The sequence below is a fragment of the Dipodomys spectabilis genome, unplaced genomic scaffold, assembly GCF_019054845.1.
Source record: "Dipodomys spectabilis isolate Male_0828 unplaced genomic scaffold, ASM1905484v1 ptg000148l, whole genome shotgun sequence".
Classification (NCBI taxonomy): domain Eukaryota; kingdom Metazoa; phylum Chordata; class Mammalia; order Rodentia; family Heteromyidae; genus Dipodomys; species Dipodomys spectabilis.
Window position 1 is genome coordinate 1,577,901 of NW_024870825.1, and position 26,158 is coordinate 1,604,058.

At 52.4% G+C, this 26,158-nt stretch overlaps 2 protein-coding genes across 6 annotated transcripts in view; one reads left to right on the forward strand and one right to left on the reverse strand.

Moving 5' to 3' along the window:
* The first annotated feature begins 11,778 nt into the window (after positions 1–11,778).
* Positions 11,779–20,454, forward strand: Trim45 (tripartite motif containing 45). Of its 4 annotated transcripts, XM_042692262.1 has the most exons (6): positions 11,779–12,373; positions 15,138–15,856; positions 17,036–17,165; positions 18,044–18,158; positions 19,297–19,423; positions 20,180–20,454. In XM_042692262.1, the coding sequence occupies exons 1-6, from the start codon at positions 11,880–11,882 to the stop codon at positions 20,326–20,328; spliced, it is 1,734 nt and encodes a 577-aa protein (XP_042548196.1). In that variant the 5' UTR covers positions 11,779–11,879; the 3' UTR covers positions 20,329–20,454. The 4 variants fall into 4 exon arrangements, with proteins under 4 accessions (XP_042548196.1, XP_042548197.1, XP_042548199.1 ...); XM_042692263.1 differs by lacking the exon at positions 17,036–17,165 and having other exon boundaries at positions 18,049–18,158; XM_042692265.1 differs by lacking the exons at positions 19,297–19,423; positions 20,180–20,454 and adding an exon at positions 18,549–18,840.
* Positions 20,455–23,427: 2,973 nt separating this feature from the next.
* Positions 23,428–26,158, reverse strand: part of Ttf2 (transcription termination factor 2) — a 28,309-nt gene continuing 25,578 nt past the window's right edge. For both annotated transcript variants that reach the window (XM_042692259.1, XM_042692258.1), the window contains exons 22-23: positions 24,901–24,975; positions 23,428–24,402 (exon numbers count right to left, since the gene is read on the reverse strand). In XM_042692259.1, the coding sequence (XP_042548193.1) occupies positions 24,258–24,402; positions 24,901–24,975 (220 nt within the window). In that variant the 3' untranslated portion in view covers positions 23,428–24,257. The remainder of the gene's footprint in view (positions 24,403–24,900; positions 24,976–26,158) is intronic.

Consider the following 26,158-nt stretch of genomic DNA (forward strand, 5'->3'; position numbering starts at 1 on the left):
AAGGGGACTGGGGGAAGCTGCACCCACAGGCGTCCAGCAAGCACGGGTCCCAGGGCTCGAACCGCACAGTACCACCACCTGATGAACCACCGCTCCTGGTATTTGCTCTCCTCTTGCTTGCTCGCTTGCTCTCTCCTGCTCTCCCCCTCTGTTTGAAGTGACCGGAAACAAGGGACCAAAACGAAAGCATATTCAAACACTCTTTCCCAGCATTTCTTCCCTCTGGACCCTGGACTGGCGGTGTGGGCACTGCTGCATCAGGATGGACGTCTCGGCTGTGCCCCAGCATCGGGAGCTCCTCCCATGAGCTCCCTGCATGCTCCTCTCCACTATCAGCCTTGTCTCTCACCCTCTGCCCCTCCCTGGAGGTCTGCCCTACTCCAGGGCAATTCTCAGCCTTGGCTTCCTTCCCCCCCTTGAGGACGGGGCTTCCTGGCTGAGCCCCCACCCCACCCCACCCCCATTCCCGAGGCCCCTACAGCCTCCTGGCTTTCATGCATTTTCCATCTTATACTCCTTGTCTAGATCACTAGGCCCTCCGGTTCGAAGCTAGCCCAGGCCAAGGTCGGTGGGCCTGCTTCCTTTCCTCCTTCCTCTTCCTCTGCAAGCAATGTGGTCCTACACCAGGGAGACCGCCAGGAACTCGCCGGCTCCGCCTCCCTTCCTCCACGGTGGGCCTTGGGAGACTCCCCCAGCAAGGCTGCAAGAGCTCTCGCTCCTTTCCTTCCATCCCTTTACCATGGTAGTTTTCTTTTACTGTGATAGCACTAGGGCTTGAACTCAGGGCCTCTAGTTCACTTGGTTGGTGCTCTACTACTTGAGTCATGCCTCCAACCTGGCTTTTTAATCAGTTATTTTGGAGATGGAGTCTCTGGGACTTTACTAGGCTAGCTTCACACTTCAGATCTCAGCCTCCAAGGAACCAAGTGCTCAACAGCACTGTGGGGTTTTTGTTGTTATTAGTTTTGGTGTGTGTGTGTGTCTGTGTGTGTGTAGAGTAGTACTGGAGCTTCAGCTCAGGGTCTGGGCACTGTCTCTGAGCTTTTCTGCTCAAGGCTGAAGCTCTACCACTTTGAGCCGCAGACACTTGCAGATTTCTGGTGGTTCACTGGAGATAAAAGTCTTATGGACTCTCCTTCCTAGGCTGGCTTTGGACCATGGTCCTCAGATTTTAGCCTCCTGAGTAGCTAGGATTAAGTAAAAGGACGGGCCAGCTACCTCTGGGGGTAACATTTCCAGTCACACAATCCCTGGCTGAGAACCCCGGGAGCCGGTGCATTCCATGTCCCTTGGGGTCTCTTCCGAGACATCACTGGATGCCATCCTTTAAGAGGAGATCTTAAGATGAGTCCCCTCCCTCATACCCAGGGTCCACGTGGAAATCCATTTTTAGCAAGCAGTATGCTCACATTGGCAGAGACACTTGGTTTTCAGTACACCATGGCTGAGTGGCTGTAATGCTGTCTTCTTGCTGTATTTTCTAGAATCCCAGAGATCTACAGACCTATTTTGCCACATTACGACCTAGTTTTGTATGTCTGGGGAGAAATGAATCATGTCTAGAAGTCTGGAGAGAGGAAGAAGACACAAGAATCCAACCAAAGCAACCCACACAAGACTTCAATAGGAACAAGACACAGGGTGGAAGCTGGGAGGAAAGTTCAGAGTGCTAAGTAAAACGCCCATGGAGACGGCTGCCTAGGTTCCTGCCTTTATCCACAAACTCAGGGGAGGGAGGGGCCTGGGCGCTGTGGAAGGTCCGAGGCCGCCAGCAGCTGCCACTGCCCCGCTCAGAGGGGCCATGTTTGCCTGAAGACAAAGATGACCGCTGCGGCTCCTGATGGACAGCGCCAGCCATGGGAGAATCATCCCCATTTCAGCCTCCACGAAGTAGTTGTTGAGTGGCACTGATTTTCTAAATGATCGGAGCATTTTCTCGTTTTTGAGCAAATGCCATTTTTCTTCTCAGATGACAATGACCATGTGTGTGCACTGGGGCTTGAACCCAGAGCCTGGGCACTCATCCTGAGCTTTTTCTCCTCAAGGCTGGAGCTCTACCACGTGAACCAGACCTCCACTTGCAGCTTTTCAGTGGCTCACTGGACTTGGCAGCCACAGGTGGCGCTGCGGGCCCAGGTGGGTAGAGCTCAGGGAGGCTGCTCACTGCCTTCTTGCGCATGTGCCCACAGCTCCTCCCCACTGCATGGAATTCTCCAGCCCTGGAAGTCAGCTGCGCCAAGTGCAAGAAACTGATGCGGCGTTGATAGGTCTGGGAACGAACCGATCTGCTTGCTTCCTAGAAACGGGCCTCGGCTTCTGTCTCTTTGACTCCTGCCTGGGCACAGAGTAGGTAAAACAGGGTGATATCTTTCAATGAACAGAACGGACAAGCCATATGGAAATATCAGGCTGGGGTTATGTTCAGCAACTTGTGCCTCGAAATTCCTCTCCCTTGTTCTCACCCAGAAGCTCAACAAGCACCCCAAATTCTGTCTCAAACTTTGTTACTCTGAATGTTAGATCTCAGGACCCTGCCACTCTGAAACTGAAATTCAGGTACCAGATATGTTCCTTGAAATGCAGAGACTTCTAGAGATCAAAGCTTGTGCATGCTGGGCAAGCCCTCCACCACTGAGCTGTACCCTGGACCTCACAGAGACTTCTGGAAGAAAGTGGGTAATGACCCTGTGGAGGAAAGAAGCTGGGATGGAAGTAAGTTCACTTCCAGCCCTCTCCACGCTTCCCGTCGGTGACCATTGCCTGCCTAGCACCATCGTTCCTGCCACACTCTATTACATTGCATTGTAAAAAACCTGAATTTTAGAGTTCTGACCATTCAAGAGGATGATTAAATATTCATTTCCTAAACTCTTGTCTGCTTTGTCTGTCAAAGTAAGTGGAAGGGAAGCTAGATTAAAAACCATAGAACTGCCGAGTGCTGGTGGCTCACGCCTGTCATCCTAGCTACTCAGGAGGCTGAGATCTGAGGATCATGGTTCAAAGCCAGCCTGGGCAGCAAAGTCCGTGAGACTCTTGTTTCTAATTAACCATCAGAAAACTGGAGGTGGCGCTGTGGCTCAAGTGGCAGAGTGCTTACCTTGAGCTGAAGAACTGAAGGACAGCGCCCAGGCCCAGAGTTTATGACCCACAACCGACCAAGAAAAAAAAAAAAAAAGGTACTATTAAGCACATAAGTTAAACAGATCAAAAGAATAGCAAGGAGCTCAGTTAACAGGAAAGATATGAACAACTTTGCTTTTTTGTTTCATTCCATCTGATAGAACAGATGAAGGAGAAATGAACAGTTTGGATACAACAGAAAGCCTTCTCTAAGTAGTTGCCAGTTCAGACCCAGCTACAGGCCCCTGGAGGACTGGCAGAACACAACAGCTCAGCAGGTAGATGCTGTAGAGAGAACTGAATGGGCTAATGGCCTCCCCAAACCACGGGCTACCACTTTAAATGTTACAAAAGACCTCAGAGCATGGAAAGATGAAAAATAAAAGCAGCGGGCCCAGCTCCAAAGAAGGGCAACTTGTGATTGAACGAAATCACCGAGTACTAGGTTTGCTTTGGGTTAGAGGGACATTCCAAGCCTTTCTGTCCTGGGCCTCTCAGAAAAGAAGCTGGTTTTTGTTTGTTTGTTTGTTTTAAATTGTTTTGTTCTCAGTAAAACTCACTAAAGTCCTGAGGACCTCGGTGCTCAATCAAAAGGACAGATGCACTTAAATCTAGGGCCACAAAGTGAAAGCATGGTTGTAGCTTAAACTGGTTGTATGTGGCTCAAACCTGTAATCCTAGTTACTCGAGGGCTGAGATCTGAGGATCAGTCTGACATCAGCTAGAGCAGGAAAATCTGCGAGACTCTTATTTCCAATTAGCTGGAAATGGAGTCATGGCTGAAGTGGTAGAACACCAGCTTTGAGTGAAAAGGCTAAAGGACATGAGTTCGAGCCCCAGTCCTATCATACAAACACACACACACACTTTCTAAGTCTACCTCCCTAACAAGGACATGACCACTTTCACAGTCTTTCCTTTGGGTAAATATATAGAACTGTGCACTTAAATTTACTAAGCTCAAAAACATATCTAGCCCCACTTGATTTTACTTAATTCTGCTCATTTCATTTGAGAATTTACCAATCTGGAGTATATCATTCATTAGACATTAGTTCCTGTTGATGATAGGTAAAGTTGAAGCCTGGGCTATAACTAGATAATTTCATAAAGGGGTCAAATTTCATTAGAAGCTGTACATTTAAAACTTGTTTGGCCTTAGGTGTGTGTGTGAGGGGGTTTGCTGAGCGTCTAGGAAACAGAAGAGAAACTCTTACTTTAATAGCACATTCAGGCTTATAGTAACAACCTCCTTAGAACGGGGTGATATGGATATGGTTGGGGTGATATGGTTGTAGTATCTTCCCCTTCCCCCACAAAGCCCAGATTCTACATGGTTGGCCCCAATCCTCAGCTCTCCTAGCAGGTGAACCTCCAGGAGGCGTGGCCTGGTGGAAGGAAGGCAGGCCATTGGCCCCACCCCTTTACCATGTTTTGCTGTCTGGCTGTCTCGCACTCCCGCAGGACATACTGTGCCACCACAGGCCAAAGTGACACAGCCAAGTGGCCATGAGGCAAAAGAAGTCTTTCCTCCTTGTCACAGTAAAGGAGGGCTGGTCAGCATGTGGGTATAACGCTCCTGGCTCCACAGAGCTTTCTGTGCAAAACAAAGTGATTTGTATTATAAACTTCACAACAACAACAAAAGAAGATTCAAAGGTCGGGACGACTATGGATGTCGCTCATGTGTCTGTCACTCAGCTCCAAAATCCTGGAGAACAAATCCCACAGCGCCATGTTCCTTTCCCACGCCCTGCCCCCCCCCCCCCCCCCCCCCCCCCCCCCCCCCCCGTCTCCCAGCTCCAGCGTGCTGTCACACAGCAGAAACCACAGCCAACCCATGCATCTCACGAGGGCAATGATAAAGAACTGGGAGCTATTTTTCATATCTTATAAAAGTTTAATCTGAAATACTATCGGCAGCAGTAAAACTTGACAAGCCAAATAAAACTGTTTCCTTTTTAGTCGTACTGTTCTTTTCAATGGAGTTATCAAAATTATAGAACACAATTGTGTGTTGCCATAGAAAACTAGTTCTTGCTTTATACAAGAAATAATGAGAAAGGCGCTGTGGTGGCCACAGGGGACAAAGAGAAGATGAAGCCGCCATCCTGGCGGCCTCCGGAGGACTGGGCCGCCCAGCGAAGACAGCCAGGTGCACCGCGCCAGCCCGCAGCTGTGCCGCACAGACAGCAATGAAGCTGACAACAGTAAAGGGCTGTGTGCTGTCTCCATCCACCTATCTCCCTCGCTCTCTACCACAGGGGACAATGGCACTAAAAACACCCAGGAGTTATCTAGGAAGAGGCTGTGCAAGGAGAAAGGGGGAGGCTAGAGAAAGTCTGCCCAAATGCACAACAAACACCAAGGGCTGGGGGGGGGGGAGGGGACAGACACTGTGCTTGCAGCTGGGCCGAGGTAAAGCTGGGGTTCGAGGGCAGAGTTAGAGCATGGAGAAGGAAGGCGGATGGCATTGGATCCCAACTGTAATGCAGAAATGTTCATATCTACATACCCTTCATCAAGATGGCATCTACCCACGCGCGCCCCCACGCCACAGCCAGGGGAGGGAGAGACAGACAACACGGATTTGCAAATTGTTAACAATTGGAGGGTAATGGATATTTTTTTTAACACTTCTCAACTGCTCATTCTCTCCTTACCTGTGAGTGTCTTCTACATTTTTATTCTGCGTATCTTACAAAATCAAAACAGTAAGGGGTTACATACAGCATACATACATGCACACATCCATGTTTTATGCAGAGAGAACAAAAATTTCTTTTCACATTCAAAGAACCAATTTTTGCCCATCCAGAGAAAAGATTGTTCCCACAGAGAATGTGTGAGATAAACACATCTACACAAAAGAGTAATAAATCATATTATAATGGAATAAACGATTCCAATTAGGTTTTAGAAACAATGTTACTATATTAGCCACTCATTGTAAGATACAATCCTAAGTGATCTAACAAAAAAAGTTTTTAACTCTTAATGCTCTGTCTCAGCTCTCTCCAGAAAACCTTTCTGTTGTACTGTGGTAATCAACCACCGGGCACCGGGTACCGGACACATGTCTATGTGCCCTGGGGAAGCCAGGACCAGGGCAGATACCAAATTAGTCCCCCATCACCTTGGTCTTAAAGTCCCCCTGGGAGGTGGCGCTAGGGAAGAAGAGGAAACAAAGCCAGCTGGCAAGCCCTTAGGAAGAATGCCCTTAGTAGGGGCAGGTGTTAGAATGGAGGGTTGTTTTGAAGATAAACTCTTCTGATAATACTGTTTTGCCAAGATCTAGAGTGGAACTGCCCCATGGAGACTCATGGTGAGTCATTCCTATCACTTTAAAAGGTAACAGGAAGAGTGGGAACAATGAATGGATTTGTGTGTGCTGGTAGAGAACTAGGCCTAGGAGCCTCTCTGAGCTTTTCTGCTCAAGGTTAGCACTCTACCTACCACTCTGGCTACAGCTCCACTTCTGGTTTTTTGGTTTTTTTTTTTTTTAGTGGCTAATCAGAGAGAAGTCTCAGGGACTTTCCTGCCTGGGCTGGCTCCAAACTTCAGTCCTCAGATCTCAGCCTCCTTAGCAGCTAGGATTACAAGTGTGAGCCTCCAGTGCCCTGCTCCAAATGTTTTCTTGATGAGATGCTAATAGGGAACGTTGGGAGAATAGATGAGCCTCATCACACCGGAATTTCCTGATTCCTGAAAACACCAAGTGCTGCTCATCAATAAAAGGAGAAAGTGCTTTCAGGTCCCACGCACTGTAAATAATAGGATTTTATTAAAAATCCACCGCAGATGTAAATGCTACCTTGAAAATAGGCACTTGAAACAACTGCTGTCAATCTAGAAATATATAAGTAGGCGTTGCCTTGGTGGGTAAGAAGATTTCTATTTCCTTGAGATGTTATACATCCTGGCCGGTATACAGCCTTCCTCAAGCCATGATGTATCACAGCCTACTCACACACGAAAGGCTGTCACCAAGGTGTGGGTGCACTTTTGCTCAGAACATCAGCTGCCATTTGAATTAGGAAATGCTTTAAGTCACGTTGCCATTTTAAATTTATCTTGTTCAGGTTTTATCACTCTGACAAATGAGAAACAAAAGGCTTTTGTTTGCTAACCATTTTTTTTTTTAACTCTTCGGTGGGGGAGGTAACCCAATGCTGGTGGCTCACAGCTATAATCCTAGCTACTCAACAGTTCAAAGCCAGTCTGGGCAGAGAAGTCTGAGACTGATTTCCAATTTGTGACCTCCCTTCCCACCCCCCAAAAAAGAACAACTATGGCTCAACTGGTAGAGCATCAGTCTTTAGCGGAAAAAGCAAGAGCTTGGGGCCCTTGGTTCAAGCCGTAATACTGGTAATGTTAGAAAAATAAAATGGTAACCCCTCTGTACATCACCCTATTAACAAAAACAAGAGTGCTTCTGAGTTTTCATCATAATACCCTATCTACACTCTCACGGCGTTTATCACAAAATACCACTTATAACTTACCATTCTTAGATCTCACATTTAGGATCAGCTCAGAATACACTGACTTTCTCATTACAAACCAAAATGCTTAGATAGAAGGCCTTGAATCGTGGAGCCTAGGCAAGCCCTTTTCTATCTGATTTGGTACAAGACTTTTTTTTTTTTTTTTAAAGCAACCCTTGTCCAAACTCCTCAGTATATCTTGTTTTATTACACCTACTTCCACTAGATGGCACTAAAGATTGTGTTTTAGCAATCAGGCCTTGCTGGTGAAAAGAGCAAAAAAGATTTCTTTGAAATAAGCTATACATTTCTCTGGTTCTTTGTCCTGTCAGGACCAGTTTTGTAGAAAGGAAACCATGGGGCGCCGGTGGCTCATGTCTGTAATTCTAGCTACTCAAGTGGCTGAGATACGGAGGCCAGCCTGAGCAGAAAAGTTTGCTGGGCAAAAAGCCAGGCTGGAGAGGTATGGCTCAAGTGGTAGAACACCAGTCTAGCAAGTAAAAGGCCCTGAGTTCAATCCCTGGTACCACCACAAACAAAAGAGATGTCTCATTCATTTATTCACTCACTGCTTCAGATACCATGCCCTGAATTAGTGATGCAAATAAGACAGCATTACGAGCTCCCAGTGTGGGAGGGGAGGCTGTAGCAAGAACTGAACCAGATACAAAGACAGAAAGTTGAAACCTGGAATGCCAAAGACCTGACAGATGTCACTAGTGCTCCAGAGGGACACTTCAGACTTTGTGAACTGATGGACAGAGAAGCTGATGTCTGATCTCTGAAGAAATGAAGCTGGCTGGGCTGCAGGGGTAGGGCTGTGCTTCTTTAACATGTGTGGGGTTTTGTCCTGGGCCTCTCCCCTTCCCCCTGTGCCCATGCTGTCCCTATCAACCCAGCCCTGTAGCTGTCGCTGGGCTGAGCAGACAAGCCCCCACCCAAGCTCCCCGGGCTCCCCGCTTGCTGCTTTCTCCCCGCTCATCCGAGTGGACTGCCCTTTCCTTTCGAGTCTAGGCAGTGGAACCACCTTCTTCCTCAGGGACACCTCCACGTGGCCGGCCACACCTCCACGTGAGCCAGGGACACCCAATCCTGCTCTTTGCTCCGCTTCACATCCCTGCAGCAGTTTCCCACAGGCCAGGGCCCATGCAGTTTATGCTGTGTGTGGTTACTGGTGCGGTCCCCACTGGAGGACAGGCTCCAGGAGAGCTGGGACACTTACAATGTGGTGTGCCTGGCACACCGTATGTCCATGTTTCCGTGGAACACCACGGAACCTGCAGTGAAGACAGCTGAGGACTCATTTCAGGTTTAGACGGATCAATGACTGTACTGAAGAGTGAGCCAGGCAGCCTGGACTTCAGAAACAGCACCATGGGGTTAGAAAGAACAGATTCAAAACATGGACCCTGTGAGTCCATAGGAGCCCCAGCTCCCATGCAACAAGAAGACTGGCATGTTAACATTCCTCACTTCAAATACTGTCCCACAGCAGTATTTGAGAACAAGAGGAAGAGCATTAAAAAAACAATAAGTAAAAGAGCCAAGAACCCTGGGAAGAAACAGTGCTGCAGAGAAGAGGGAAGGACAGAAGACGAGAGGTGGAAGGAAATCAGGAAGCCAACCAAGGGAAAGAGCCAGCTTCAAGAAGGAGCTTGAGCTGGGCACAGGTGGCTCACACTTGTCATCCTAGCTACTCAGGAGGCTGAGATCTAAGGCTTGCGGTTCAAAGTCAGCCCAGCAGTGAACCCCAAAGAACCACCAGAAACCTGGAAATGGCGCAGTGGCCCAAGTGGTAGAGCACTCACCTTGAGCACAAAGAGGCTCAGGGACAGTGCCCAGGCCCTGAGTTCAAGTCCCAGAAACAACAAAGAAAAAAAAAAAGGGGGGAACTTGTGTCAAAAGCGATCATAGATTCACTTACACAAGAAGGAATAGGGATGTGGCTGAGGTGGTAGAGCCATGAATTCAAACACCAGTGCTGCACAAATGGAACCAAACCAAGCCAAAGCCAAAGGAATGAACAAAACTGAGCAGGAGCACCCTCCCTACCCAGCTTTCTCGCCATCAATGTTGGATCAAACTCGGTTTCAGAGGAGTAGAGACAGCACGAGTCAGGAAGAATCCCCAGGGTGAACATGGAGGAAACCGAGAGCAGACGAGCCCAGAATCTTGGCGACTAGGAGACTGCCTGAGCTAACACACGTGTACTTATCACGCATTTCCTAACCGGAGAAGGTGGACTTGCGGCCATGGGTGGTGAGATCCTGCAGGAAGGAGAGCCGGAGGGAGGGCTGGCCTGGGATTGGGGCTGGGAGCAGAGGCCAGCCAACCGGCCGCCTCAGAGTCCCCCCAGCCCAGCAGAAGGCCAATCTGCCTGGTCAGAGTGTGTGTGGACAGCGGAGCACTTAGGAAAGCACCCCTGTGTGGATGGAGGAGCACCTAAGAAAGCACCCCTGTGTGTGGACGGGAGGAACACCTAGGAAAGCACCCCTGTGTGGATAGAGTAGCACTTAGGAAAGCATCCCTGTGTGTAGATGGAGGAGCACCTAGCAAAGCACTCTGTATGTGGATGGGAGGAGCACCTAGGAAAGCACCTGTGTGTGGCTAGGAGGAACACCTAGGAAAGCACCCCTGTGTAGATGGAGAAGCAATTAGGAAAGCACCCCTGTGTGTGGATGGAGCACCTAAGAAAGCACTCTGTGGATGGAGGAGCACCTAGGAAAGCACCCCTGTGTGGATGGAGGAGCACCTAGGAAAGCACCTCTCTGTGTGTACGGGCAGAGCACCTAGGAAAGCACTCTGTGTGGATGGGAGGAGCACTTAGGAAAGGACCTCTGTGTGTGGATGGAGGCGCACCTCGGAAAGCACCTGTGTGTGGACGGAGGAGCACCTAGGAAAGCACCTCGCAGCATGCCGCTTAGAGCCAGGTGTCAGCCCCCCCCCCCCCCAGGCGGAAGGCCTAACCAGAACTGACACCCTGCCAACCTAGAGAGGCCCAGAGCCCACCCCGCTGGGTGAGCAGTGCTCTGCTCCTGAGCGCCGGGCCCCGTGCCCGCGCGCGCATGCGCCAGCCCGCCAGGCCCCGCACCCCCGCCGGGCTCCCTGCAGCCGGCGCTCGCCCGCTGCGGTCACGGCTTCGCCTTCGGCTTTTTGGTGGCTAGCTGGAGCCGAGGCTCACGGACTTTCCTGCCCAGGCTGGTTTCGAGCCGCGATCCTCGGCTCTCAGCCCCCCGGGCGGTGAGGACGGCAGCCACCGCCCGGGCGCCCAGGGCCCGGTCGCGGCCGGGCCGTCCCCCGCGGCGCCATTGTGACCGGCCGCGGTCCGTCTCCCGGGCGCAGCCCGCGGGGTCCCGTGACGCGCGGCGAACCCCGAGCCCTCACACCCGCCGTGCCTCGCCCTCTCCGCCCCCCCCAGGGGGGCCTCCGATTCCACACCTCGGCCCACCGGCCTCCGAAACTCCCCAGACGCCCGCGGGCCGCGGGAGCCCCGTGACCGCCGGCCAGGCCCCCGGCTCCGAGCGCGGCGGCGGCGACGGCGGCGGCGGCCTCGCCGCCTACAACTCCCAGCATGCTCCGGGCCACGCCTCGGGACTGACGGCTCCATTCGCCAATAGGAGGGCCCAGCCAGAGTCCGTGGGGCTAACTGGAGGGCGCGAAGGTGGCCGTCCCGGCGGCACCTCAGCGCGGCCTTTCCTGTAGGAGAGAAAGAGTCAGTCTTCGTAAAATGGTGACGCTGATTACACTAAGTCGCTCAGTCCAAGCCTTACTTTTTTCGCCCCTAGGTTTCGCCTTTGGCCTTTAGCTTGGTCCCCACTGCGCGGGAGGGGGACTGGCGAGGAGGTGGAACTTCTCCAAATCTTACTGGGTGGTGGTGGTGTCCCGGAGAGGGCGGGAAGGGCCGCCCCTGGACGGCGATTGGTCGGCCCGGAGCCAGCCTGGGCTGTGATTGGCGCGAGCAGTCGGGCCTGGGCAGCCACGCCGGGAGGCCGTGCGCCCCCCCCCCTCCGCCCGCCTACCGCGGGAGAGTGCGGCGCTTGTCGCGTGTGCGGGGCGGGGCCGGCTGCGGGCCGGAGCGGGCGGAGGCGGGGCAGCCTCAGCTCGAGGCCCGGCAGCCGAGCCGGGAAGGACGGGGACGCGCCTGGTTATGGGCTGCGCAGGCGAGGGCGGGGCGCGACGTCGGATCCCCGGTAGATCTGCGGGCGGGTCCTCGGGGCCGCCCTCCCCCGCTTCGCGCGCGCCGCCCCGCTGCGCCCCGGGAGAAGAGCCCCCATGGTCCCCGCTCTCCGGGGCGCTCTCCGGGCCGGGCCGGACCCCCGCGAGCCCGCCCTGGCGCCCCTGTCCCCGCCCCCCCGGGGGCCCACGCCGGTGGACGCGGCCAAGACGCACTGCCCGTCGTGCCTGGGGCTGTTCCGGGCGCCGCGGCTGCTGCCGTGCCTGCACACGGTGTGCACCGCGTGTCTGGAGAAGCTGGAGCCCTTCTCGGTCGGGGACGCGGACGCCGGCTCCGACGGCCTGGCGCCGCTGCCGCTCGGGCCGCGCGTCGGCATCCTCTGCCCGGTGTGCGAGGCGCAGGTGGACCTGCCGGCCGGCGGCGTGCAGGCCCTCACCATCGACCACCTGGCCCTGAGCGACGTCCTGCTGGAGAGCCGCGGCGGGGACGGCCCGGGCCCGGCGGCCTGCGACCTGTGCGGCGCCGCGGGCGCGGACAAGCGGTGCCAGACCTGCGGGGTCAGCCTCTGCCCCTTCTGCTGCCAGGCCCACCGGTAACCACGGGGCCCCGCCCTCCGGGTCCGAGCGGGGAGGGGGGCCGGAGGAGAGGGAGAACAGGGGGAGGGAACGGCTCACGCACCTGTCATCTCATCCCCGCCTCCCGGAGGCCCAGATCTGAAGATCGTGATCCAAACCCCGGGCAGGGAAAGCTGCGGAGGTCTCACCTCCTCCCATCGGCCACCAAAAAGCCAGAAACAGAGCTGTGGCTCACGTGGTAGAGCCTTGAGCGAAAAGCTCAGGGTCAGGGCCCAGTCCCCGGATTCAAAGCCCAGGACCAACCACCAGCACAAAGAAAGAAAAGGGAGGAAGGGAGGAAGGGAAAAGATCTTTCTCAGATACCAACAAGAGTTAAAGAACAGGACTGGGAAGGTGGCTCATTGGTAGAGTGCTCATCACTCATGCATGAGGCCCTGGGTTCGATTCCTCAGCACCACATAAGCAGAAAAAAAGCTGGAAGTGGCGCTGTGGCTCAAGTGATAGAGCACTAGCCTTGAGCTGAAGAGCTGAGGGACAGCGCCCAGGCCCAGAGTTCAAGCCCCACAACCAACAACAACAAAAAAGAGCTAAAGAACAATATTCAAGGAATTTCCCTGAATAACAACTTGATAGAATAGTAATAATAGCAGTAAAGATTTGCATAGTCTATTCATGTGCTGGTATGGGGGTTTGAACTTGGGGCCTGGGTGCTGTTTCTTAGCTTTTTCACTCAAGGTTAGTATTCTATCTATGTCCAGCTTTTTGCTGGTAAATTGGAGTTAAGAGTCAGCCCAGGCTGGCTCTGAACCGTGATCCTCAGATCTCAGCCTCCTGAGTAGCTACAGTTACAGGTACAAGCCACCTGTACCCAGCCTTCACGTGGTTTTTTCAACTTGCAGCTTCCTTCCATCACTTGGTTGGTAAATAATTGTAGTGGGTAGTGGAGAAACAGGAAGATGAATCATCACAGAGACCCTGCCCCTGGCCTTGTTTGATCCTGCTTGCAACCCTTACAGGAAGGCACCCACTCTCTTTGTCTTGGGGAGACTGAGGCTCAGAAATTTGAGATCTGCCAAGGAGCCACAGCTGGTGAGCAGTGAATCAGTCTAGATGTTCTACTCTGATCTGTGCTCTTTGCGGTTACACATGGTGCTGTCTCGGTGTAGGTGCCAGCTTGATTGGCGGAGGCTCTGCCTTGGCTGTGTGCCTTACAGCTGGTGAATGGAGGGACTGCAGATACTAATTGGAGTGTAGATGTTGACAGTTTTTGGTCAGATGGATCACTCTTGTCCCTTCTTCCCACCGCTCTCTAGAACTTCAGTATATAAAATCACCAAGGTTTTAGGATTAATCCAGAATAGTTTTTCCGTTCTGGCTGGCATTTGTCATCTGGCCTCACCAACAGGCCAAGCCTCTCGTTTTCATTCTATTTTTAACTTGTGTGATGGTTGCTAAGACTGTGTTACTGCCAAACAGCTGTTTTCTCAGGAGCCTCTCTTCTGGTGCCAGGAGAGGTCCTAAGGTTGAGCTGACAGATTGGCATCAGGAAACTCTAGATAGCCCTGGTGGCTTCGTGGGGATTTCCTTGAGTCTTTACAAGAAAAAAATGACAGCGGAGCTCTGCTTGGGCATTGATTTCATGTTCAAGTTATGCTGACCACACTTGGAAAGTCCGGCTGCTGATGTAGTGGTGTAGGTGCTGGTAAAGGGACTGCTTTAATAAAATCTTAGGGAAGAGGCGGGGGAGACTCTTCCCAGGCAGGCTACCTGTTTCAGTTGGTGTTCGGTCAACTGTGGTTTGTATTGCTTGGTTTGTTTGCATCAGGCTCTCAGCTAGGTTTGGGATGCGGGCTGTGCTATGACACTCCCCCCCCCCCCCCTCCCTGTTGGGTCTTCCTCCGTCCCACAAAAGACAGACGGAGTCCGAGGAAAGGTAAGTGCGCAGTCCGAGGAAAGGTAAGTGCGGCGCTCGCCCGCCCGTTCCCTAGCCTCCCTCAGCCCAGGAGACAATCAGACACAGCAGGGAGCCAAATCCAGCAGGTAGAAAAACTCGTTTATTAACAGAGAGCAGCCCCTTTTAAAGACAACAAGGGTGGGTGGTATGGTAAGGGAGGAAGAGGAACCAATCACTGTCAAGGTCACACCCTATCATTCACCTGAGCCTTCACGGGCTGGTTAGGCACTGATCAGAAGATCAATTGGGGTCTGCCCACTCAACCCCCTCCCAGCGCCATCTTTGCTGCCCATGTGCTCCACACCTCCCCATCTAAACGTGCCCAAATAACTCTTGGGGACAGTTTCAGGGTGTGTGTGTATACACACACGTGTGTTTGCTGGTCCTGGGCCTTGAACTCAGGGCCCCATCCTCTTGCTTGGCTTTCTTTATTCCACTTGAACCACGGCTCTACTTCTGCATTTTTGCTGGTTAACTGCAGATAAGAGTTTGCGGGCTTTACTCCCTGCCTCGGCTGGCCTCGAACCTCAATCCTCAAATCACAGCCTCCAGCCACCACCCTGGCAAGCTTTACAACCCGAGCCGAACCCCGGTCCACCTCGAACCTTGGCCCACCTCCGAACCCCAGCCCACCTCTGAACCCCGGCCCACCTCCGGACCCCGGCCCACCTCCAAAACCTGGCCCACCTCTGAATCCCGGTCCACCTCGAACCCCGGCCCACCTTCGGACCAGGCCCGCCTCCTTAGGGCAGGGGTTGTCCCAGGGGCCCGGGAGGCCCGCAGCCGAGGCTCAGGCCCCCTGACGTCCTGCTCGGGTTGCTTCGCAGGCGGCAGAAGCGGACCGCTGACCACACCGTGGTGGACCTGGACGCGCGCGCGGGGAAGCCCGAGCCCTGCCCCACACATCCGGCCGAGGAGCTGCGGCTGTTCTGCGAGCTGTGCGAGCGGCCAGTGTGCGGCACGTGCGCCAACGGGGAGCACCTGGGCCACCCGTGCGAGGACGCGGGCCGCGCGGCACAGCGCCACGGGGAGGTGCTGCGCGCGCTGCTGCGGGGCGCGCGCCCGCGCCTGCGCGCCCTAGACGAGGCGCTGGCGCGCGTGCGCGGCCGGGACGCGGCACTGCGCGAGCGCGTGCGCGCCGTGGCCGCCGACGTGCGCGCCTCCGCCGAGGGCCACATCGCTGCGGTCGAGGAGCACCGGGATCAGCTGCTGCGGCAGCTGGCGGCCCTGAGCACCCGCCGCGAGCGCGCGCTGCGCATGCAGGGCGCGCAGCTGGAGCGGTTGCGCGCGGACGTGCGCGCCGGCGTGGACTTCGCCGAGCACCTTCTGGCGCGCGGCTCAGACCTGGCCGTGCTGGTCTCCCAGGGCGTGGTGGTGGCGCGGCTGCGCGCGCTGAGCCAGGCCGGCCGCGGCACGCGCTCCGCCGGGCACCCCCACATCCGCTTCTGCCCCCAGGAGGCGGCCGGCCAGTGCCGCGGCTTCCCGGTCTATGGTGCCCTGGACGCCCAGGAGGTCGACCCGGCCCGGTGCACCCTTCAGGGAGAAGGTACGGGGCGCGGGCGGCCCGCGGAGGACGCCCCGAGGCGCACACCTGCAACCCCAGCCTGCCCGGTCTCCAAACGCCGTGCTGGGGCCAGAAGGGGTTCAGTGCTAAGTGCTCACCTGGCACGCATGAAGCCCCGGGTTCGAGTCCTCAGTGCCACACACAAAAAGCTGGAAAGTGGAGTTGTGGCTCAAGTGGCAGAGCGCCAGCCTTGAGCTGAGGGGCAGCGCCCAGGTCCTCGGTTCAAGCCCCAGGACTGGCACAAACCAAACACAAACCCACTGAGGCCTGTGGGGCTCCTCACGGCCTCCCCGCCCGCCCGCCCGGTCCGTGCAGTTGGTGTCCAGTACAAGCCTGCCAACCACCACCAACCACACAGCCCTGCTAGGGGCCAGGCCGGTGCTGCTGACCCCTCCTGCTCCCGGAACAAGGCGCACCCGGCTCTGGGCTCCTCTAATCCGTGCCTGGCCCCTTCACAGGAGCCTTCTCGCCCTGTCTCTGTTTTTATTTTTGTGTGTGTACAGGTCCTGGGGTCTGCACTCGGGGCTTGGCCACTGTCCTTAGCTTTTTCCAGCGAAGTGGGTGCTCTACCCTCTGAGCCACACCTCTACTTCCGGCTTTTTGCTGGTTGGTTGGAGATAAGAGTCTCACAGCTTTTCCTGCCTCAAACCTCTGTCCTCAGATCCCAGCCTCCCCAGTAGCTAGGATTGCATGTGGGCAGGAGCCACCTGCTCCTGGTTTATTGCAGGGGAAGAAATGGCTATTGGTAAATAAAGGAAGAAATTCCTCGTCTCCAGACAGGGCCATCCCTGGGTCATAGTGCCAGCATGTAAGTCCCTGCACCAGGGTGAGGGCCTCCAAGTCCGGAGGGTCACATAGCACAGGCCCCAGCCGGTCCGCCACACCCTTGCCCCGGCTCTGATCATCGAGGTCAATGCTGCATATTTCCTGAGATTCTCTAGGGTGAAAGTTAAGGTCCAGACCCCTGTGATCGCAGAGTGACCAGGTTGGCCCCAGAGCTCTGCACAGGCTGACACAGGGAGGGGAGAGAACAGGAAGGGCGTTGATGGCTGCAATAAGCAGCCTCTGGTTTGAAGTGGGAAGGCAAGAGGGAGTGCATGTTGGGGATACTGTTTTGGCGGCTCGCCCTAGCTGTGGTGCTGCTGGGTTTGTCACCCGCAGATCTACACAGAGCTCGGGAGAAACAGACGGCCTCTTTCACCCTGCTCTGCAAGGATGCGGCAGGAGAGAGCCTGAGCAGAGGAGGGGACCACATCAGTGTTGCCGTTGTTCCTAAAGACAAGAAAGACAGGTGTGTAGGACACACAGGGCTGGGGCATAGAGAACTCAAGGGTCTGAGTTCTTGAGCACAACTCAGTGGTTGTCTTCTTGGAGTTCATTTTCTCTCTCCAAGAGGTGATGAAAAAATGTGATTTCTCATGGTTGAATCAAATGATCAGATGCAAGTTTGTTTTTGTGCCAGTACTGGGGCTTCAACTCAGGGCTTCAAGCTCTTGTTTAGCTTTTTCACTCAAGGCTGGCTCTCTACCACTTGAACCACATCTCCACTTCCATTTATTTGCTGGTTTATTTGACATGAGATTATGTCCATAAGATATTTGTTTTTCCAGGCTACCTTTGAACCTCAATCCTCAGATCTCAGCCTCTTGAATAGCTTGGATCGCAGGCACATATCACTGGTGCCTACATCCAAATGTGTTGTATGTGTTTCAGTCCTTTATGCAATTCTCTTTCAAAGATGTACCTGGCCTAATTGATTAAATTCATTCCAGGATTTGGCATGGACTGAAAAATCTTCCATGTTAAATGGATTGGTACCTTTCCTCAGTTTTGCCAGGAGCAGGTTTATAGTTCTGTTTCTTTGGAGTTGATGTGTTGACGGGAACATGAGTTCAACAGGGGACTGAGGAGTAATCTCATACACAGGTGGCTGAAACCGGAGCCAGCCCAGGCAGAGAAGTCTGTGAGACTCTTATTTCCCATTAACCACCAAAAAGCTGGAAGTGTAGGTGTGGCTCAAGTGGTAGAGCACCAGCCTCAATCAAAAAGCGAGTGCTGGCATGCACACACACATACACACGAACACACAGAATATTGAGCAGAATAGACTTTTCAGTCTAGAATAGGCAGCTGAGAGAGGATTTTTTTTTCACCTTTTTTTCCGTTCAGTCCAGTCAGAACAGTGGTCCAGGATAACAAGGATGGGACATACAACGTGTCCTACACCCCCAAGGAACCTGGCATCTACACCGTGTGGGTTTGCGTGGAAGAACAGCACGTGCAGGTCAGTGTGGCCCAGGGCCCGCACCGAGGGCCTCCACCATCTTCTGATCAGCTCCACGGAGAGTGGAGAGAGTTCTCTTCTTTCTTCACTGTAGAAATTGCCCAAATTTTGCTTTTCTCTCTCTCTTGTGCTGGTCCTAGGCCTTGAACTTAAGGGTCTCACACTCTCACTGAGCTTTTTCAGCTCAAAGCTGGCACTCTATCACTTGAGCCACAGCTCCACTTCCAGCTTTTTGCTGGTTAATTAGAGATAGGAGTCCCATGGAGTTTTCTGCCCAGGCTAGCTCTGAACCTTGATCTCAGATCTCAGCCTCCTGAGTAGCTAGGGGTTACAGATGTGAGCTACTAGCACCCAGCGATCTTGCTATTCTGTCCTGTGTTCAACTCTTAGTGACTTGATGGAACTCTTAATTTGGAGAAGATGACTGGGCCCTTAGGGCTGTCCACCTGCAGACAAGCACACCTGGGGAACACAGTGTTGCTGAGAAGTCCCAGCCTCGTTCGGATTGAGACTGGGGCATAATTGGCAGAGTGAGGCCCCTTCCTCTCCATGGATGGCCATTTATCTGCCTGTATTTCTCCATTTCACTTGTATGCATCTATATTATCATGGTTACGGCACTGTCTCCACACCTCCTGAAATAAAAAATAGAATTTAACATCAGGAAGGCTTTCTCTGACTGCATGGTTCTCAAGCAGGGAGAGGCAAATTGCACTTAGTAAATCTTTTTGGCAGTTGGGAGAATTGCTGATTGGAGAATCACTAGCTGCAGACGCTTCACCTTTCTCCCTTGTGTCTTCCCAGGGAGGACAGGGGAGTGGGTAAAGGTGCGCTGTCCAGGGTGGAGGCTGAGAGGCAGGAAGCTTGTCCTGTCAGTGGTGCGGAGGCATGAGGCTGATGGCTGGATGAAGGACTGCAGGCCACCTACCCTGGTGGGTGTAGCCTGAGATTCCTCAGGAATTGCTTAAGTGAATCTCAGGCACTTGAGAGCATGGGTGAAGAGCTGGAGTGGGTGCAGTGTAGACTTCTACCCCACACAAGGCTGACGGTGGGAGGCTTCTGCTCTGTCTAAACGGCTTAGCTTGGCTCAGCTGTTGGTTCACAATGCTGTCCTGTGCTTTTGCTGTCCACCCGGCAGGGCTCGCCCTTCACTGTGACAGTGAAGAAGAGGCACCACGCACACTCGGGCATCTTTCACTGCTGTACCTTCTGCTCCAGTGGTGGCCAGAAAGCCGTGCGCTGTGCCTGTGGGGGCACCATGCCAGGTAAGGGGCACAGCTGCCCAGCAAGGCAGTGTCGTGTCGGGTAGCCACACAGCCACTCGGAGCGTGCTTAGGGACCATTTTGTGTATGTGTGTGTATGTGTGTGTGTGTGTGTGTGTGTGTGTGTGTGTGTATGGAAAAACAGGGAAATGTGGAGCCTGCACCAGCCTCTTTGTTCAGCATGGAGGTGAAAGGCTTCCAAATTGTGAGTTCTTAGGTTTTGACAGTTCACCAGCGGTAAACTGCACATCTCCCTGGGGATTCTGGCTCAGTCTATATGGTCAGTGCAGTTAAAGAAATTCCAAATGAGTCAGGCTACAGGTGCACACCTGTAACCCCAGCTACTCAGGAGGCTGAAATCTGAGGATCACAGTTCAAAGCCAAACCTGGCAGGAAAAGTTTGAGACTCTTATCTCCATGTAACCACTGAAAGGCGAAAGGTGGAGCTGTGGCTCAAGTAGTAAAGCACCATCTTTGAGTATAAAGCTAAGAGATAACACCTAGGCCCTCAGTTCATGCCCCACGACCAGCACATACCAAAGAAAGAGCAGTTCCCAGTGTGGCAGAGTCAGGAGTGGACGGCAGAACCAGGCACAGGACCAGGCACCTTGAGGTTGGCTGTGGTTTTTCCTGAGCCTTGTGGCTCATTAGGCTTTTTCCAACCCTGGCTGGGTTGGAGGAGGGCGCCAGTGCCAGGACAGCCCTTGTGCTCCGTTCCCAGCGTTGTTTTACCTTCCTATCCTCTTTGTGCCGTGCAGGTGGGTACCTGGGCTGCGGTCACGGACACAAGGGCCATCCGGGCCGTCCCCACTGGTCCTGCTGCGGGAAGTTTGCAGAGAAGTCGGAGTGCACATACGTGGTGGGGCCGGGCACCCCGGGGAACCTGCTGAGGACCGTCGCACTCTGATGATGCCAGTGCCTCCCCCACACCCATAAATCTTCCACCAGTGGATGCCAGGTTTACAGAGGATCCCAAAGCCTGAGAAATACCAAAGAAATGATGGAATTAATTAAAACAGTGCCTTCAAGTGCCTTCTCCAAGTCTCCCTTATACTTGCACTGTGGAGCCAGTCTGTTTCTCTTATAGGTAGATTGGTGATGATCGTACTTTACCACGGAGCGCCTTTCTGTGTGGCACACAGATGACAGTACTTATGCCAGTGGAATCTGGAGGTCACAGGAGACGATCAGTTTCTTCCTTTCCAGTGCATTACCACCTGTACGTTCTGCTCTGTATTTTCACAGTCATTACTCGGCAGCAGTTTGACGTGCCAGCTTCTAGATCTTTCCCGCGCAGGATGGTTCTGGGCACACAGGACTTCACATGAAGATCTGACTGATACAATTTTTAGTTCGGCCCTACTTAAGTGTCTGTTTTCCTAGAACTCCCTCCTTCTACAGACCAGCATATCTCACTTAACCAAAGTCCATTGGGAAAAACTCTGCCTCCTCTCAGACTTGGGTAAATTACACCCACCTGAGGGGCGAGTTTGGAGTTTTCCATTTACCTCACCCTTCTGGGGATTTTATTTATTTTTGCTACAAAGAAGCATGTTGGATTTCATCACCCATTCCCATGGGTCTTTGTGAGTCAGATGGCAGAATGGTGGATAAAAAGTTTACCATTTATTTCAGTTGGAAAAAGTTCCAGTTAATTGGTCAATTTACCAGAGATGAAATTATATTGTAATAGAAAATTCCTCCACTCATAGCTGTTGCTCTGACACTTAAGCCACACCTTCAGTAACAGCCTTTTGTGGGTTAATTGTAAACAAATCTCTTGCTTGAGCTGACTTTGAACTTCAATCCTCAGTCTCCAGAGTAGCTAGGATTACTACAGATGTGAGCCACGACAGACAATTTCCGTGAGAAATCTGTGATGGGTGTGATGGGGTAAGGCTTGGCTCTCAAGCATTCTAATGGAAACAGTTCTGTTACAAACACTTGACGTTGGTGGCGGGGGCAGTGGTGGGGGCTCTTGGCCTGGCCTAGCAATGGACTCTTCACCCAGCTTAACCCAGCTGTTCCACCAGCAGAAAGGCCTGGAGAGGGCATGGTGTGCAGGGCCCAGGACTACAGGGAAGGATTTAGGAACCATCACAGCATGAGGAAGTGATTCAGAAATCATCTCTGGGCTGGACGCTGTGGCACCAACGTGGTACAGTACGGAGATGAAGCTCTGCTGCGTCACAGGTAAGGAAGCAAATCTCAGTCTAAATCTGATCTAATAATCCCCTGGGATGGTGCAACAGGATAAACACCTGGACTGCTACGGGAACTAAACATCTATCTACTCTCATCTCTTAAATGCACTCATCACTGAGTTTTACTCCAGAGACGGATCCCTGGGTGTTAGTTTGGCTCAAAGAGATGGTATGCATCCTTTGATTATTTCTTAAATTTAAAACATTTTTAAATAAAATGAACTTGGATTAGACAGCACTATGCCATTAACACTAATTCAGAATGAGACCTCCCAGTCTGGGGACTAGAACCTAAGAATGCGTGTCACATGTACTGTCAGGGCCTGGTTGGGCAGTTCCAACTTTTCCTACGTCCACAACACATCAAGAGCATCTCTACTGTGGACACTGGCTAAGGAATAATTAGGTGGCTTTGACAGGACAGTCTGAATACATCCAGAGAAACGCTTATCTTACAGATTAATCAGATTATAAATTGTAATGCCCACTCCCTTTTCCACACAAGACAGGAAATCTGATCCCCCCCAGGACCTCTCTGTGACCTCTAAGCACCTTCTTGAGTGGCATTACTGATCACCAGGTCAAACAAGTGATTGCAAACAAGTACACACCAGTAAACCCCCAGTGGGGTACAGACAGGTGCTAACCCCACACCTCGGAAGAGCTGAGGCCCCAGGGGTAACAGCCAGTCCTGCGGCAGGTGCTGGGCTGCTAAGTCCTCACTGTCCTGAGCCATTCCTTCTCAAATGATATGGCTTTTATAACTTCATAAAGGTAATTTTACCACCTTTATCTCTGGTTTTCAGGGCCTTATTGTAGCAGCTAAGTTCTAAAAGCAATGCTTCCCTTACAAACCAGGATAGCCAAAGGGGATTTTTTTGGTAAAAAAATCACCCAGACTTGGGGCTGGTTGAGGTTCCAGAACAAAAGGCTCCTCACTGCTGCGTGGTCCTCACCCTTACCCAGCCCACGAGGTACGCTTCTTTCTAGGGAGAACTATGTTTTATTTTGTTTTCCTAGCAGAAATGAACGAGGCTTGGGGAATCATTACTGAGGGAAGAGGAAGTTTGAAGTTTTCTAAAGAATCAAGGGTTCCAGCGTTCATGTTAGTCAGGAATCTGCCATAGAAGCGACCCCAGAAGTCTGTGGCTCAACAATAATTTCTTGGTCACAGCATAGCCCAGTGCCTGCGAATGGAGTATAGAAGGAGGTGCACAGGGCTCTGTCTCACTCAGGGATTAAGTCTGACCTCAGGGTGAGGGCCCAAAGCACGTTAGGAACCCCCAACCTAGTGGGCTCACCATTCTTAGGTCTCCCCTCAGTAAAGCACAGGGGAAGAAAGTTTGAAGATGGCAACCTAGAAATGCCTTCCCACTTTTGTCCATGTTCCCTGGACAAGGCAGTGCCCTGTGCCCTGTCCAGCTGTCGGGAAGACTGGAAGTGGAGTCTCTGGGCAGTCAGAAGCAAGAGAAACAGAAATGGGGTTTGGTGAGCATTTAGTGTTATGTTTGCTATGGTCAGATACATTTATTACATTGTGCCAATGATAATAATACAACTGCTGATGATATGAACACTAAATAACAATAGTCCTAAATGCTAAAATAATCAAAATTTCCATAAGCAAGCCGGGTGCCGGTGGCTCACACCTGTCAGCTACTCAGGAGGCTGAGATTTGAGGATCGCAGTTCAAAGTCAGCCCAGGCAGGAAAGTCTGTGAGACTCTAATCTCCAGTTAACTACCAGAAAACCAGAGGTGGCACTGTGGCTCAAGTGGTAGAGCACTCGCCTTGAGCTGAAGAGCTGAGGGACAGAGCCCAGGCCCAGAGTTCAAGCTGCTTGACCGACAAAAAAAAAATTACAGAATCATTACATATACAAAGAAAACATGATATGCTCAGAACACTGCAGGCGAATATAAGTAATAAAATGGAATAACACAATCACCCTGATACCAAGCGATCCATGAAATGAAATGATGAAATAGCTGGGGACTACCCACACTAATCAGTGGCGCACAGTACCAGGGTGTGCTCAGCAGCTCCTTAACCCGAGGTTGAGAAGCAGTGCCAGGTGGAGGGGTGATGGGGCAGCAGGGAGGGGTCTGCTCTGCTTAGTCTAGATACGCCAATGGGGCAAGCCTCAGTGAGATGGGATTTACCCAGGTTCCACAGGGTGGTAATGCTTCCTCTGCCTCTCAGGTGCTACGACTACAGGCGTGCACCACCACATCCAGCAACACGGGGCCTTTTAAGCTTTACTGAAATAAGTACATTTCCAACAGAGTTGCCTTCCAAAACCAAGTAACTCCAAAGCTTTGTGTGCTGGTCATGGGCTTGGACTTGGATTGGTGCTGTCCCTTACCTTTTTTGATCACGGTGGACACTGTACCATATGAGCAACACCTCCACTTCCAGCTAACTGGAAATAAGAGTCTCACAGATTTTTCTGCTGGAGCTGGCTTCAAAGCATTTTTTAAACCTGAAATCATCGGAGTCTCGGACACTCATTAAAGAAGCTGACTAACTGAAACATGGGGGCACACTGCGCCCATCCTCATCTCTGGGAACAGGGTTCTCTGCCACTCCCAGATCCCAACACAAAGCAGCAGTGGTCCTATTCTACAGATAGGTTAGATGCCAAAAAGGACTTTGAGGTCGGCCAGGGTGAGCTTGGTGAAAGACTCTGCGGACCCAGAGAGAACCTGCTTGGCCAAATCTTTCTTCTTTTCTTGGAGCGCCAAGATCTTTTCTTCCACTGTTCCAGCACAAACAAATCTAAACACAAGCAAGCGATCAGAACATGCACAGCAGCCCACTTCATAACATACCCAAACCACCACCATGCTGCTGGGCTGCTGTGTTTGTGTCTCTAAACTTGGTTACCAACAGGAACAGGGAAATCCACGTAAAGTGATGTGGCTCAGGCTCAATTTTTACTTCATCCTAAAGCAAGGGTGTCTGAGAGAGCCTCAATTAAGCAAAGGATGTCCTATCCCAAAGTAGTTCGGAGCCAGGGACCAGTAGCTCACGCTGGTTACCCTAGCTCCTGAGGAGGATGAGACCTGGGAACTGTAATTTGAAGCCAGTTACAGAAGTCCAGGAAACTTATCTCTAGTGGAAATGGAGCTGTGGTGGAGTGCCAGCCTTGTGTAAAAAAACCTAAGGGACAGCACCCAGGCCCTGAGTTGGTGCCTATTACTGGTATAAAACAAATCAGAAATCACAAAAGGTTTTCACAAGAGCAGACTCTGGGAGGGCCCGTGGCCTGGTTACCTGTGGATGACAACATCCTTTTGCTGTCCCACTCGGTAAATCCGGTCACAAGCTTGATCTTCCAGCGACGGATTCCTGTTAAACAGAGAGGTGCAGCTCAGAGATATACCCCAGACCGGGTGACAAGCTGAGGACCACAGGCCAATTCCAGCCTATAGCCTTCATTTGTTTACTTCTGCTAAAAATGGCTGTTCTATTTTCAAGGGGGTTAAGAAAGCCCAACAAAGCGCAAAGGATATGCAACAGAGAAACCATTTAACCTGAAAAATATGGACTCTTTCCAGAAGTCTGTCACCCCATTCTAGGCTCTATGGCCTAAGGAAAGCTGCTGTCAGATACCCCCTGACTCTACTGAGACCGGGCCAGGCAGCTGTGACAATGCAGCCCCACCATTAACGCCTATGGAGGGGACGGGAGGAGAGATCAACAGTCCTAGCCAGCCTGGATCACTTCCCAGTGTCAGAATGCAGCCCTCCGGGTTTCACTCCTGCTTGTCAATGTAATCACTGGCTAACATTCTCCAATATTTACCTGCTTGGCCTTAGTCCTCCATGAGTCAACTGCGGAGGAAAGCCTTATACTTCTTTCTTTGTGGACTTTCACGACCAAGTCCAAATTCCTGTCTTATTGCACCTCTTTAGAATCTCAGATAACAATTCGCTATCTGAGGCAAACAAGTCTCCAACAAGGCCCAAGTCCGGGAATGGTCCCCTGGCCCCCACAGCGCACAGCCGAGCACACGATCCCGAAGGCAGAGCATGGGGGTCCGTTTCCACCAGGCAAGGCCACCCGGAGGACTAAACCATCCCAGCCAGCCCAGTGCCCATCACACCCCTGGAAACAGAAACTGTCTTTGGACTTCACCAGTAACATTCATTACCCAGAAGGCACTGCCGAGCCAGCACTGGTAGCATACATATTTCTAGCATGGCTATGCACTCTTCTGCCATCTCAAGAGGGGATCTAGGATGGAGACCTCCCTGAGCTGCTCTCTACAGCTCCACTTGGGACAGGTGAGCCTGCCAGCTCTCAGCACTGGGAGAGAGAGCTCTGCCCCTGCTTTCCACCTTACATGGTCAGGAGCGAAAACAAATGTTTCCGGGGCTGAGGGGGTGAGGGAGGGCATTGGGGGTGGCTTCCTGCTCTGTTTCACATAGCTGGCTCTATAGCGCCCACCTCCTAGTGTTTTTGTTTTTGTATTTTTTACTAGTTATTTTGGAGGTGGAGTCTTCTCTGCCTAGCTGGTTCAAACCTCAGT